The sequence below is a fragment of the Mauremys reevesii genome, linkage group 26 (genome assembly GCF_016161935.1).
Source record: "Mauremys reevesii isolate NIE-2019 linkage group 26, ASM1616193v1, whole genome shotgun sequence".
In the NCBI taxonomy this organism is placed as follows: domain Eukaryota; kingdom Metazoa; phylum Chordata; order Testudines; family Geoemydidae; genus Mauremys; species Mauremys reevesii.
This window is the reverse complement of record NC_052648.1, coordinates 7,364,393-7,380,503: the sequence shown is the minus strand read 5'-3', so window position 1 is coordinate 7,380,503 and position 16,111 is coordinate 7,364,393. Positions and strand designations below refer to the sequence as shown.

At 46.2% G+C, this 16,111-nt stretch overlaps 1 protein-coding gene across 13 annotated transcripts in view; it reads right to left on the bottom strand.

Moving 5' to 3' along the window:
* Positions 1-16,111, bottom strand: part of PTPRS (protein tyrosine phosphatase receptor type S) — a 245,435-nt gene that overhangs the window by 78,008 nt on the left and 151,316 nt on the right. For all 13 annotated transcript variants that reach the window (XM_039515199.1, XM_039515189.1, XM_039515194.1 and 10 more), the window contains one exon: positions 11,905-12,093. In XM_039515199.1, coding sequence (XP_039371133.1) covers positions 11,905-12,093 — 189 coding nt within the window. The remainder of the gene's footprint in view (positions 1-11,904; positions 12,094-16,111) is intronic.

The window sequence follows — 16,111 nt, the reverse complement described above, 5'->3', positions numbered from 1 at the left end:
CAACCCTGACATGGGGGGTTCACTTCTAACAGGGACAGGACAGCTCAGCATACAGGTCTTGCCTTCTGTGCAGAGAAGACCCGCAAAAACACCAACTCTGGTGGCTTCTGCAATGTGGATATTTTCCTCTAGGAACGAATACCAACAACTCAACTCACACAGCTCACCGAACAGCCACTGGTGGCAACGACTTCCTGTCGCTACTGATCTAGGTTGGAACTGAACCAGCCTTCGAGGTGAAAGGCTCTGTAACCTACTCCCAGCCCCCTGAGCCATCCCTGTCATCGCTGGGTTTGTTGTGTGCATAAACACCACACTCACAGGAGCTGAGAGAGTGCTTGAAAAGTGCGTTATTCACCAGTGCATGTGCTAAAGGGAAAACAGCGTAAAAAACAAACTGGAATTTTCTAAACTGCACATGGGTTTCTATCCCATCTGAATGGCCAGTACGCCTGACCAGCCCAATGAGAATCAGGGCTGTGTGTATACCTGTACGCTATTTCAGTTGATGAAAATATACTGAAGTCCAGACTAAACACTCCTACCATCAACTAGTTCAAAAGAGACCTGCACAAATACGCAGCACATAACTACATAGATGAAAATCACCTCTGTTTTTTACCCTAGAAAGCGTCAGGTCTGCCAAACTCCAGTTAAAGTATATATCCTATAAAATAAACCAACATGATATCAAACATTTCTATATTATATATATATATATATATATATATATATATATATATGCGCACATGACAAGGGTGGAGATCAGAGCCCTTAAGATTCCTTGACTGCATGAAAAATTGCAGCTTGGTAGAAGAGTACTGACAGATCCTAAGGGAGAGGGGTGCAAACGGATTGCAGATTCAGATTCATTGTGGGGCGGGGAAGAAGAGTGTTGTGTGTGAAAACAGGAGGGTGTTAGTCTGAGTAAAAGAGAGAGGGTGAAGGAGTGAGTGTGTTACTCTTGTGGATGGCAGATCCCAAGTGCAGACTGGATAAAATAAAATAAAATAAAAATAAAATAAAATAAAATAAGCCAAATTCTCAACATAAGAACCCACGGACATTTCAATCCAGCGGAGTAACTTGAAAACCAAATGGCCCCTGAACTCGAGCAGATCAGTATCTTCCCACTGAGCAGATTTCTTACAGGACTGAAGCCACAGCACTCTCCGTTGTCCGAAAGCTTCAGCTGGGAAGAGGCTGTGTCAGGTGGAGGCTCTGTGAAGCCTTTGTTTATGTGGGTCGGCTCTCCTAATCCCAGCCAAGGTTTTATTTAGCTCACAGTAGTGTTCGTCTGAATGGCGAGTGCCAGGGGAGATTTTAAACCGAACTCAGGGGCGGGAACAGAATGACATGGCTGCAGGTGGGAAAACATGCCAGGGTCTTGTCTACACTAAGGAAATCAGGACCACTTCATTTTCCTCAAGGGCGGCTTTGCTGGTGATAGCAATGAGGGAAGTTGTATTGTAGACAGGTCGGTGAGTGTTCACTACCTGCTGAGAGCGGGTGTAGACATGGTGGTAAGACATGCCTGCATCCTCTGCCATTGCTAGCGGTAGTAGAGAATTCTGAGCTTGAATTTTGCCGGTGTAGAGGTTCCCAGAGTGAGAACAACCTAGAAGTTATAGCTGGGATGTTCAAAGGGGCCAATGGGAGTCATGCATCCAAATCCCATTCACTTCCAATGGTAGCAGAGGGTCTCACTCCCTTCAGGTGAAAGACCCAGCGACCTAGGCTAGGTACAAAAGTTACTTACCAAGAAGCACCTGAGGTTAGAGAAAGAAAGAAGGCTCTTTAGTGGGTTGGGACTGAGCATGCTGAGGACCTGCTCCAGCAAGACGCTGGCCATGGACGTCAAGGGCTCCAGGGCACTCAGTACCAATCACAATGAGGCCCCTGAGTGGTTACCAAGCTCTGACAGTGCTTAATGCCAGACATACGCCTGGGTCCTTCACAGCCCTGGAGAGATCAGCTCTTAAACCTCCACCATAAATTTCAGACAGCAGCACCTGAGCCTTTTTAGAATAAAAAAAGGTTTCACCAAGTTCACCCAGCCAACAGAAAGAGACATTGGAACAGTATTTAAAATAAAGATGGACACAAACAGAAATAAATATCCAAAGGTGAAGCAGGAGCAGAAACCACAACAAACAACAACGAGACTTTGGGTTGAGCAGAGATCACATGAAACAGGAACTGAGTTGGAGAGAAATTGTTTGGTGAGGAGCAGGTGGGTGAGTGACTGAGTGAGTGGGGTCTCTTACCTCGGATTGGAGTACCTTCTGCAAGGGAAGCAAAGGAAAGAAGTGAAAGGAGTGAAAAACCAAAAACGCTTGGACTGCCGGTGGGAAAAGGACCCAGCTCAAGGAAGATCATTCCTGGCAGGAAAACTCCTACACTACCTGGTTTCATCTTACTGATATGGACAGACTGGAGGGGGTTGGGGGAAAGGACTCCAGGCAGCACGCTCCGGGATGCTTAATCATGACACTAAACTTGAAAAGGAGGAGGCTGGCCAAATCAACACTCCCTCCATCGGTCACAAAGGAAAGGGAGTCTCTGCACCCTCAGTCCACGTAAGCTAGTATTAATATGTACTCCTTGCATAGCACTGGGCAAATCTGCTTCTACCCTCCCAGCCCAAGGGGAGTGTGATCAGCATCATTAACCTGTTCCCCCAAACAGGGAAATGGAGACCCAGAACCTTGCCCAACGTCACACGACAAAGCTGAGGCTAGATCCCAAGAGTTCCTGGTTCCCAATTCCACACTCATGTTAGTGATGCATTTGGGGCACAGGGTTTCGTATAATGCCTTGGCGCCTGTGGTCCCTAGTTATCCTGAGAGCAACTGGCTCTGCAGAACATTACTGGATGCAGCCACACGCTAGGAAAGAGCTGCAGGTGCGATACAAGGGCATGCGGCTGTTTTTGTACCTGGGAAACATGCAAAGGGGATTGCCTGGTGCAGCTGCTCGGGAAGCCACCCTAATGAACTGCAGAGGGGATTAATTAAATCTCGGGAATTCCTGAATTCTGGGAGAGGAGGAAGAGCCTTGTTGTGGTTGGCCATCTCCCACACTCCAGGGCTTCCTTCAGCCAAACCCCCTCCAGCTGCCTCCACTGGCAGTGCCCATCATGAGCTTTCTGTCCACGCACGTGACATCTCGTGGGCAAGAGGGAATGACATCATGGCTGGCAAGCGATGCCACGGCCCTTTTGTTCCATGACATCACTGCCCCTGCCTCTGATTTCCTGTCACACGAGCCTGGAAACCACCTTCCTTTGAAAACACGAAGGGTCCTTTTCCCCACAGGCATTCAGATTTGCTGCACAACTCATTCAAGAAATGTTTTTACCCCAATCCTGAAAACAGGGCAGACTTGGCAAGTCCCCAGTCCAAACTCTCCCTACCATATAGAAGCATAACAGCTGCTCGGTGGTAATAATACTGGCATTCGACAGCACCTTCCATCCAAGGATCTCACAGTGCTTGACAAATATCAGCCTCTCATTCCCCGCCCCGCCCCCGGGAGGTAGAGAATATTTTATCCCCACTTTACAATGGGGAAATAGAGGCACCGAGGGTGATGTGACTTGGCCAAGGTCACAGAGGGAAGCTTGAAGCAAAGGCAAGAGCAGAAAGCAGGACATCCGCTGGCCAATCCTTTGCCTTAACCGTAAGGCCATCCTTTCCTCCTTATCCTTCAGCCCTGCCCATCCTCCTTTCTTTGCACATCAGTGCACCATTTTCAGGATAGAAGGTAAAAAGAAATCTGTATCACTGGTTACAGTTAACCTTTATTTGAATTATTTCCAACGGGGTTAAGGGAAGAGAAGTGTTACATTGTTAGGCTATTAGATTCTAGTTAGACTCAAATTCTAGTTAAAAGGTTAGACAGTGTGCTGGAGAAATGTTAGCATCTAGTTAGGGTTAGGAACTAGCTAAGGTTAATAAAGCAGGTTGATTAGCTGTCAGGACAAAGATCAGAGAGCGCGGGTGAGAAAGAAAGAGGTGGGAGGAGCGTTTACTGGAACTATCTCCACATAGGAGCGGGCGGGCAGGTTTTAAAGAGAGCGAGAGACAGAGAAAGCAGCAGAGGGTTATAGAGAGATTCAGTGGAAATAAAAACAGCCTCTAATACACTCTTGTCTCAAAATCAGAGTGAAAAAATCTACCATCTGTGATGCAAACGTGGAGCAAGACTAAAGGATGGGGGTGGCGGAGACAAGAAGAACCCCACATCACCCCCTGCTGGGGACGGGCTGTTATAGTGAATCTGACTGCCCTGGACACAGCCGCTTTCAGTGGAGGCACGCTCTGACTGTGAGGAAATGCACTGGAAATCATGGCCACGTATGGACAGAAGGCAGGACCTATCGCCTTCTTGAATTATCACGGTTTATGGCTTGTCGTTAACCATTCGCTCCCGGTGGAGCCCATGGGAACAGGTGACAGCAGCTCCAGTGCTTGTGGAGAGCAGGCCACTCCCAAAGTGAGGCTGTTCTTGGCTTCCCAATTTCAGCCAGGTGCATGGGAAACAGATCCGGGAATGGCAAAGGGAGATTTCTGGTGGGGCCCACGCCTTGAAGGCAGAAGATGAAATCTGGACCAAAATGGAAGTGACTGTGGGGGGGGAAAAGCAATAGTCTGAATGGTTTCTGGGACACAGATGGTAGATTTTCACTGTTGGAGTTTCACATCTAACTAGCTTCATATTCAATTTAGTGGCAGCTGGATAGCATTGGAGGGGGATTGCAAAAAACAAATCTATTCTCCGGTGGCCCAATGCATCCCCCTGAGATTGCTTGGGGACAGCATCTCTGGTCCACAGCTGGTTAACACATAGGGCTGCCAATTTTGGTTGGACGTATTCCTGGAGGTTTCATCGCATGACGTAATATTTCATTAAAGATTCACCTTTAATTCTTAGAGACTCCAGGACAACCCTGGAGGGTTGTCAATCCTATTTACACAGCAGTCTGACAGTCCCTCGATGAGTGTACGAGTGCAGGGCTGGTTCTGCTGGACTGGGCAGGGCAGGCGGTTGCACAGAGCACCAGCATAGCAGGGGCAGCTAAACGTACAAGCTCAAATTTTCAGAAGTGGCCTCTGATTTTGGATGAAGCCCACCTCGAGCCTGTTTTTCAAAGGCGATAGGCCCATACAGGTTCCACCGATTGCAACTGGGGTTGTGGGTGCTCAGCGCTTCTGAAAAAATCAGGCTCAAGGTAGATAAAGGTGCCCCCCAATTTAGCTCAAATCAGTAAGGTGGGGAATTCCCCAGTTCATCTAGGACAGTGTAAAATCTGGAGATAGTCCTAGGTGCTCGAGGCCATGCAAGCAGGGGGTGAGCCTCTGGAATAGTGGGGCAGCCAGGGCTCAAGTTGGCATGGGCAACTGATACCCACCATACCCACGGTGTCTTCCCCAGCCTCTCAGGGCAACTCTTGAAGCCTGCATCAGCCCAGGAGGTCAGGATGCTCGCTGGAGTTCAGTGACGCAAGACAAAGACGCTGCGCTTCGGGCAGGGTTCCATTCTCAGGTTACCATCCAAGCCTCATCCCCCTGCCACGGGCACGTGGGGCCTGTTCTGACACCCCCTCCGCCTTTTTTAAACAACAAGCTATGGGGTGAAACTGAGCCCTGAAAATGGGAGATGCGGAGGTCCATTGCCATGGCAACCACAGGAAACGTACCACGGCCTACCAGGCCACGTGTGAGCATGTGCCTTGCTATCTCCTGGGGGTGGTGAGCAGTTTTCTAAACCCTCAACAAACAAGCTAGCATGAAGGACCAGCTGCAATTTTTATGCTGATCCTGTCTGAGAACAAGCCGGGACTTGGCATAGGGAGGAAAACGTGACGTGAGTGTTGTTGGCAGAGTCCAATCAGTGTCCTGGCACCTCAGGGAATAGGAACAATCTAGAAGGGACATTTCTGTCTAATCACTCCCCCCACAACCTTCCCAAAGCCCTGCAATAGACGGCTTCTATTTTAAAATTCAGTGCCTGATGCCCCCCATAAGTTCTCACTTCAGACAATGCCAATAACCCCATTAGATGTGAAACTCCAAGACCTCCTGCAGGTGTGAACACAATTACCACAGTTCCAGGGTAAAAGCTACGGTCTAATTGGGGAATTCCAGGACAACTGTTGCTAAGTTACGAAAAAAATCTATCCAATGTTAGGAGGTTTGTGTTTAGTTATATTTCCTCATATAGATATATTTTAATTATGATGGTGATGGTTATTTTTGTAGCCTGCAATACCCCTGCGGAAGTTCATTAAGAGGGCAGAATATCCCTACTGAAGGAGTTAGTACAAGAAATGCACAGCATGCCTCTCGAAAAAGCTGTTAAGAAGGAATTAGTTTAAAGGACGAGGGTTACAAATCTGGACATTAGCAGGTTTGTTTCTGTTTTCTTTTTTTAAATTGAACAAAACTTACCAAAGGTCTCTGAATGTTAAAAATAATGAAAAACAGAAAGGAAAAGAAAAATAAAAGTTTGTTATAGCCAGTTATTTCAAAAGCAGAAGACGACACACAAGATACAAAAGGGTTCAGTGCTCATAAGGTTTAAGAAGTTGGCTGTAGAGTATCTTTTGTTTTCCCCTCTATGTAACACAGGCAGGCACCAGACATTGGCTTGACCCAATTCCATTGTATAGTCCTGAAGCGTAAACTTCTCTCTCAACAACACAAAGAAGGAACATTTTTTGTTCATGTAACAATTAGACAATCCTTGGGCTGAGATTTTCAAAAAGGCCTCAGGGAGCTGGGTACCAAGTCTGGATGTCTTCTTCATGCTCCTTTGAAAAATCCCAGCTTTTAATTCCTTCAGGGACCCTCAGGGATAGTTGGCCCGATGTCTGTCAGAGTTAAATTATTTCCAATAACCTGGAAAGTGTTAGGGAGGAACAGATCCTAGATGGAAAAAGAGTGTCTATGGATAATGTCCCTAAATTCAGATTTCCTGATCCTTAGTAACACTGAAGCCCCGCTGCCCTGCTCCAGCAGGATAAAGGGACCTCAAAGAGAGTGTAAATGGAATATATGCCCACTGTAAAGCCGCTCTGCACAGCTAGAGAAATGTAAAGGCTTTAGCATAAAAAAGAGAATCAGGTACAGACAGAACTGCCAATTTTGGGCAGCTCCATGTGTGATATTTTATACAAAACAAGTAATGAGCTAATTTTCATGGTTGCAACTAGTGGCATACAGCCATAAACTCAGTCTAACTCAACAGGGTGCATTCTCTCCTACTGTATCTGTTCCTATACAGAGCAGCAGCATGGGAAGGTTCCCATACGCACTGCCCTGCCAGCACATCTCAGTCCCAATCCGGGGAGAGCTCCTCTACAGGTAACAGGCATTTGAGTCTCTATGGCCCAAGAGATTCTTGGCCTTTCTGGTGAGAGCCTGCCAAGCGGTGGCAACAGTGGTGGTGAGCTTGTGATGTGGGATCTGTAATGGAAACTCACTAAAGTCATCTTGTACAGGGGCCACCACATATCCATTAGTGGGCAATGACTTTTAATCCCTATTGAGCTGAGCAGGCTTCCTATTGACGCCCTTCAGGCAAAAGGCTCTGCAGCACATTAGCAATATCCTGAGGCATCCCGCACCCCAATATGAGCGAGTGCTACACCCTCAAGAGCGAGATTTGCTTTCTGGAAAGATAAATGTATCCAATTGAGTTTGGACACTTGTGGAGCTCACACAGGCAAGGTTTCTCTACCCTGCTCCGCACTCTCAGGCAACATCTCCCACACATTACATTTCTCACAAACACACACACTGGGGTGGCCAAATGTCCCGATTTTATAGGGACAGTCCTGATATTTAGGGCTTTTCTTAATATGGGCTCCTACTACCCCCCACCCCCATCCTGATTTTTCACACTTGCTGTCTGGTCACCCTAACACATGCAGTCAGCCACATCCAGTTCTTAAAGTGACAGCCCCTGTTAACCAAAATACAAGCACGCTATGCACAACCCTAAGGGGAAAAAAATTTACTAATGTAACATCTAAATTCACATCCCCATACAATGTCCTGCAATGTAAAATAATTTAGACAATTATTCTAGCATCCTTACGCTAACGTTGATTGCACTCCACATGGGTCACCAGCCAGGTTTGACCCCATAACCATCAGATCTACAAACACAACCCTCCTTTACTTCAGCTATTGGAGGAGGAAGGCATACCCTTCTCTGCAAGGAGCAGCCGACTGAGTGGGAGACAACTATTTATGAACTAGCATTTAGAATGCTGGAGAACAGGAGTCCATGATTCCTGTGTCCGGGAGTCGAGTATGGTCTAGCGGTTAGAGTTCGAGACAGCACAGCCAAGGATAAAGAAGTCTTAGTTTGGTTTATCTCCTGGGTTTAAACTTGGGATCTCTAGAATGAAAAGCACAAGCTCCACTATTTGAGCTAACTACATTAGCACTGGGCAGTAGCGGGTTCAAACGTCTCTGCTGTCTAGCCACTAGATAGGAACAAAGATCCACCCTGTGTTAGTGTGGATTACACAAGTGCATATTTTGGCCTATTTCTTCTGAAAGGTAGTGTGGCAAAGTGAATGAGATTTGAGTCTGTCATAATAGAGCCCTGGATTCTTGACGGCAGTGACCTTATCCAACCTCTCAGTTATCCTATCTGTAAAATCGATGAATGATAGCTGCCTCCTATAAGGTAGATATATGGCCTTACTTAATAAGGGCTTGAGAAGTGCACAGAAATATTAAGAACAGTCAGTGAAAGAGCTCTGATTAGAATTCATGGACTCCTGTCTTATAGTTCAATGCACCTTCCCCTAGGCTACAGGGCACTGAGCAAATGAATGACAGTCTACCAGTTGTGCAGGAATGCATGAGCCCTGCAAGATGCATGACGCCTGCCAGGTCTGCCTGGTGTCCTTATTTCCATCTTTATAAGACGAATATACTATGCTGCATTTCTGTAGGACTTGTCATCGGAGAATAGACAAGCTCTTCGGAAACAATAATTAAAATAGCCCGGCAACAGCCTTGTGCCATCTCATCATCCCCATTTGGCAAATGGGTGAATGGAGAGACAGAAATCAGTGGTCTTGTTTCCCCAGAGGTGCTGAACATATGGAGCTTCCAGTGACTTCAGCTTCCCTGAAAATCAGGCCACAAAGGGAATCAAAGCAGGAATAGAACCTCAGAGTCCTGATGGTCAATCTCCTGCTCTAACCAATAGAACACACTCCCCCCTGAAGTGCAGAAAGAAGTGACAGGTCTGTAAAAAGGACAATAGGTTCCTTTCAGTGTTTTGTGAGTTTACTGCTTCAAGAAGACTGAATTTCTAAACAGCTGTTGATGTCAATTCCACCCAGGTCCCTAAAAAGCAGATTTATCCGGAGGAACAAACATCCTGTACAGAAGCTAAACGATTTATTGGGATGATAGTCTAACAGTGAATTTAGTAGGTGGCTCTAAATGAAATACCAAATCGAGCCCAGCTAGGAAATATAAAGAGATATTGTCACGATCATAATAGTATTAAAAATAATCTGAAAACGTGTTAGTAATACCTCCTGTTATGGACACAAAGCATTTTAATATTCTAATTTACCTTTCAGTATTTATACTGGTTAACTTTATTTGCATTTCACCCAGCACGTATGCAATGAAACTAAGGGAGATCAGTTTCATTTGTGTTTGAAGGCTCTTAAATCAAGAATCCATCCTGATTCAGCAAGCGCTCAAGCACGTGCATAAGAGCTGTGCTGAATGGGGGCCACGGTGAAATTAATTTGTGGGTCTTATGGACCAGCCCAATAAAGTTGTATCTGAGTTTCCAGTGATGCAACAGAATGTATAAGTAAAACAATCCTTGCCACTGAAATAATAAACAAAGATGGACTATGTTTTCAAAAGTGCCTTGTGATTTTGGGTGCTTTAGTTTATGAGTGCCCAGCTTATGTCATCTTAATGGGGCCTGATTTTCAGAGGTCAGAAGATCTGGCCCCTTTAAGATATCTTAAGTTGGGCACCCAAAACCTGATGATTCTAAAAAACACAGGCACTTTTGAAATTTTCAGCCTAAATATATAACTGCCCCCAAAATGCTTCCATTCATCTTGGGGAAAATTTTTAGAAGTGCCTCAGTGACTTGGGAGCCTAAAGTCTCCTGGAGGGGATTTAAGATCCTAAATTGCTTCGGTGTTCTTTTCAAATGATAGCCATTAAATTTTACAAATCTCCACCACTTATTTTTTTTTTAAATCTGAAATGGAGGCCTTACATGTAGGAGACAGTGTTCTCTTGTGCCGAACCTTTGCTGTTATAAAGTTCTAGAAATCAAAGCAATTAGGAAGTTAATTTTTTTGGGCAATAGGAATGCAAAATATCTGATGGGGAGGAAACAGTATTTAATTGGAATGGGGAGGTAAACAAGGAAATTAACCTTTAACCAGTCAAGGCTGGCCCTCCAGTACCAAAATTCTTTGAACTCACCCTATGCCAAACAGGACAAAAGAGCAATGAGGTTGTCACGTTCTCCGACATTCAAATCTTGCATTACAAGAATCAGACCTGAAGATTTCAGAGCCGGGGCGGCCTGGGTAGAAGTAACTGGTTGTTGCCCCCTTGACTGACTTGTAAAATGGATGAGCCTCAGAAGAGGCTCCCTCAAAGCAACCCCAGTTCCCACGCTAAAGCCTCTTCCCCCTTCCCTCCCGTTCCCGTGCCAGGAAAAGCTCTTAAAAATGCTCCATCTCGTAGCCGAACAAGGGTTATGCTCCTCTGGGCAACTAAAGTGAGGCGAGGTCTGGCTAAGCCCAATCAGATAGCTGTGTACTCTCCAGACTGGCTTAAAGAGGCAAGTCTGAATTGTGGTAAAAAATCTAAAAGGTTGCTTTTGTTTTAGTTTCCATTGAGGGGTGAAGCTCCCAAAGGTGACTTTGTGCGAGAGGGAAAGGATGGATATTTTTAAACGGGACAATTTGACAGTGCTTTATCTGTAGCTTTCAAAAATAAAACCACATGCACAGACACGCATGTTATTTTACTTACACGCACACGCATACACACAAACAGCTGCTGAAATGTGAACAATGAAAGATGCCACACTAACATTCACAAAACCAGCAAAGGACAGATAGACGAACAGATGGGGGAAGACAGAGAACTGACAACAGCCACAGAGCTGGGGTACATCTGTTCATGGAGTACTACTTCATTGCCGCCCACTACCTAAGGTTGACTTGAGAATGCTCAGAACTGCTCTCCGGCGATGGCTTCGGGAAGGCGATAGACACAAAAGGATTAGATACCAAAGGGATCCTATGAGAGGCCTGGTTCTGCCACAGGCTGCGGAAAGCCCCGTCCACACCATGGATGGGACCGTCCCAGCTGTGACAATACACAGCTGTAGTGGCTGTGGTCCTGATCCCAATGTGGATAGGGCTGAAAGCTCCACGCTTGGTGCTGTCACCATCTTTCCTTCATTTATACAGCTCAACATCTGAGCATGACCCATCTCTCCCCACCCGTTACCCAACTCTCCCTCCACCCCTGTAGGTCCCCCTGGTTAGGCAGAGAACCATTCCACGAGTGTTGCCAAATTACCAGCTTCCCTGGGAAGGGAACCAGGTTCTCAGTGGAGTTTGGTTTCCTGTCAATCAATTTGGGGAATGGGTGCAGAAGATGATGAAAAAAATGAAGGAAACTACCACCAACCCAACCACCTTAGGGGAGCTCAGAGCCGTTTTACCAGGTCTTCTGTAGAACTGCTTATGTTCTAATCCACAGGCCAACGGGGTTGGCTCCCACCAGCCACCATTCCGCCCAGAAAGCTCTGCTCGAGCACTCTCTTTTGGGCCAGTCCCAGGGTTCACTCCCGACTGGGCTCGCAAGGAGACCTTACCTGATCTCAGCTGCTTTATCCTCCCATTGCTGGCGCTGGGGTCGACGGGAAGGAAATCTTTGAACCATGTGATCTCCGGGTCTGGGTTCCCGCTGGCTGCACACAGCATGGTGGCCGTCCGCGTGCGCTCAACCACCTTCAGCTGGGGTCCCATGTCAATGTTTGGGAAGCCAGAAGGCAGCTGGTCTTCTGCGGGAGGAGAGCAAAGGAGAAGCGGCTTAGTTTAGTAATCTTTCAAGATCAGGAGTGGTAGCGGGGAGGCTTAATTCAACAGAGTACGCTAAAGAGAGACTGTCGGCAAGAAACCCAATCCATTTCAAAGAGCGAGTTCAAAATATTTTCCAATATGGCCCCCTCCCAATTGTTGTGGCTTTACAATTATTCGTATTACAGCCAAGCGGCTCCAAACACCAACCAAGGCCTTGTTGTACAGGGCACTGCACAAATGGAAAGACGATCTCTGAGTCAAAGACATCACAATCTGAACAGGTCACATTTTCCTGTGGTTTTTTTTATTTTTTTTTTTTTTTTAAAGTTCTTCTTTCCCTCACTGCCCAGAGAGCCTCGGAAATCGGCCAATTGCACAAGAGTGAAAGTGACTGTGCGAGAAGTTATGTCAAATGGACAGTGGAAACTAGCCGAGAAAGGAGGGGAAAAATCTTTCAGCTGTAGTTACCTCAGGGGACACTTGTAACAACAGGAAGCAAAACTCTTTCAGACAGAGCATGATTTTTAAGGTTATTAATTTCAACTGTTGCGATTCTAGGACAAGAGAGACACACACCAACAGCTACAAAACAGCTCACAGTTACCCTCTTGTCCTCTAGGCCAGGGTTTCTCAATGACCGGTCCATGGACCGGCGCCGGACCGTGGCAGCCTCCTTGCTGTCCCTGAGATTTCCCTGACACAGTTTAGGAATGCAGCAAGCCGGTCCCTAGTCTACAGTACTGCTCTAAAGCTTGTCTTTCCTAGGGAAAAAGGTGTAGTCTTAATTCGAGTTAGCTAACTCATAAAACCGAACATGGGACAGGCTGTTCCATAGTCTTTACTATGCTAACTCATGTTAAAACCTAGAGTGACTTGGAAAATGGATTTTCCATCCCACAAAAAACATGGAAATTTTGGGGGATGGGGAATCAAAAATCTCAAATTGGAACAAAAAAATCAAAACTTTGTGATTTTCCATAAAATGAAATTCTGGAAACAAATAATTTCATTTAGGTCAATCAAAACATTTTGTTTCAATTTTAACCATTTTAAATATATATAAGTACATTTCAAAACAAAATGTCATTTCAAAACAAATGTATTGAAACTTTCCGTTCGGAAAATGTCAAAAGTGGGCCTCAGACATTTAAAAATTTTTTTTTTCAAGTTCTTTTTCCCAACAAAATTTTGTTGAAAGAGACACAATTTGGCCAATATATATATATATATATATATATTTTGTTTTAGCGGAAACGTCAAATGTTTTGGCTAAATGTTATCACCCAGCTCTAGTTAAAAACTACAGACCCGCCTTGCATGCCCTAGGATTTTACTTTGCGTTAGGTACCACGTGTTGACTAACACGAGTTAAGGACACACCATTTTTCCTAGTGATGACACAGTCCTCATGCCTGGCAGCCTGCAAAGAGGATATAAGCAACATGGGGACAGCTTACAGAGATTCTCCTTTAACGCCAGTGTTGATGCATTAGGAGCCCAGGGATCCTTGGGTTGAAGTCCAGGGGGGTGGGTGAGACACAGCACAAAAATTGGAGGATGGGATTTTTCCAACGCCCTCAGTGTTGGCCTAAATCTGCTCAGGCTGAAGACAACGGGCGTTTTCATTGGCAGTGGCAGCAGAGATACGCCGATGTGGAATGCTTTTGAAAATCCCAGCCTACAATGCCCAGGGTTGTGAAACATCGCAGACAATTTCCAATGCAATGGTGAGGTTGCATCCTTCTGGCATCCAGCTGTGTTCCCAGGTCACAGGCCAAGCTGTGTACCACACATACGGCTGAACCCAAGGGACAATGGGACAAAAGAGAGGAACTGGAAGCCTAGGCTGCTTCTTCCCCCACCCCGCTCTCTTTTAAATGAGAGGCAGCCACAACTCCCAGGTCCTAATGCTGGCTCTGCTAACTGTGCGTTTGGTTGTAGGTGAGTTACTTCATTTTGCTGTTCCTCAGTTTCTGCATCTGTAAAACGGGGACATCGCTGGGGTACGGAGTCAAGGTTTGTACAATGCTTGGAAGCAGCAGAGCACTATGCAAGCCCTAAGAAACGTAGTTCTTAACAACGCTCGGCTATTGCCGCGATTAACAGGATAAATGCGTAGACAGTCTGAATTTTCAAAGGCAGCCTCCCTGCTCTGAGCATGCCAGGGAGCGATGGGGGCCTGCGGTGTCCATTCACAGCTACTGACCCGCCAAGAGGGCAAAGAACTAAGCAGAAGTCAGGTTAATGTACAAGCGAAGGGCTTGTTTACACACAAAAACTGTACCTGTTCTTAGCAGGGTAGCTAAAGCAGTACAGATCCCCTAGGGTGGGCGCTGATCTATCAGTATAAAGCTGCTTTATCATTCCCATACAGGAAGGGGAATAAGTTATATTGGTGTACTAGGCACCTTTAAACCAATACAACTGCATCCACACTAGGAGCTGTACCGATTATCACTATCTCAGGAAAAAAAATCACATTCCTAACGGATACTGTTATGGCAGACAAGCACTGCGTGCAGACAAGGCCTAAGGGACGGCATTGCAATTACAGCTTGCCACGGTTTAATACACGAGCCCACGTTTATAGCATCAAATTCATCCGCGGGGCAGAATAAAAGAGAACTTCTCTCACCGTTTAAATGTACAGCGGAGTCTGGTTAGAGGTCTGTGCGATTGGCTGCTGGGTTCTGGCCCTGGCTCTGCTACAGATTGGTTTTGTGACCTCGGATAAGTCCCCTGTCTGTGCCCCATTTCTGCCCCCCCCCAATCTGGTAAAATGGGGGTATTAATAATCCTCTCCTGGTCCTTCTCAAGATTGTTTTGTGATTTCATGTGCATGGCGTGTTTTAGGATACTTAGGGTGACAGGGACTTTTTGAGTGGCTCAGTATTATTCTGTTTCTACTCCACAAGCAGGCAGGGACTGTCTCTCGCTACATCTTTGTGCGACACCTAACACAAGGGGTCCCCCAAGCAGGGGGAGGGATTTTGGGTGCTACCCAAATAAAAGATTAATAATAATAAAAGCAGCTGGGACATGCCATGGATTACCGGCCCTATCCTGCCTGCTGCTGGGAGCCCTCCACTCCCAGCTGAGAGACACTTGACAACATGCAGGACGGGAGCCCGAAACAGCGTCTCAAAAGAAACTCAAGGGAAGGTCTTAATTTGCTTTCTGTATTGGAATATAGAAACCAGTTGAAGGGACTGAGCTACACCAGGAGACCAAGCTGTGGCTGGGTATTGCAGCGGTCTCTGAGCAGCATGCATTCCTGCAGCTCATATCTGCTGCACTACACAGGCCCATCCAAGAGTGAGCTCAGGACAAAGATGCAGCCTGGGAACTGCTTTGCCTATGCCCACTTCAGCCAGGCTTTGAATGCATTCCCTTCCCCTTTTTAAGCAGGCCGTTGCATGTTGTTAAAGTAGCCGATGTCTGATTGGCTGAAGATGACATCATTATTGATTACTGCATGCATTCAGTTTCCTGGTGATGCTACTCCACCTGGCTCAAACCCGAATCTGTTAATTTCACAAACCAGTTAATCCGCAGAGAGAATAGCCCTCTTGACTGGCAGGGTGCGCCTGTGAGTGTAAGCGTGTGCATGCATTGGGGAAGGCCTGGTACAACTATTATTACTGAGTGTTTCTAATTAAACAAAAATGTTAATCTTGCAGCACATTGTGCAGAATTCCTCTGAGTTTAATTAAAACAACCGCGGCTAGAGGCGTGATCAGATTTGAGGATCAGATCAGCAGAGGAAGCATCTCCAAACACAGCATTTTCCACTGATTCGAGTGCTCGGATTTCCTTCCTTCCAGGAAAGTGAGACTGTTCTTCATCCCTTAACAATTGGATTCCCTACAATAATGCAATCAGCTCAATCCCCCAAAAGACATGAACACACCCCTCTTCCCAGTTGCCAGACACCAAACCACACCTGCTACAAACTGCCTGGCTTGGACTGCGAGTTCTATTTCTAAAAGTAGTCCAGGC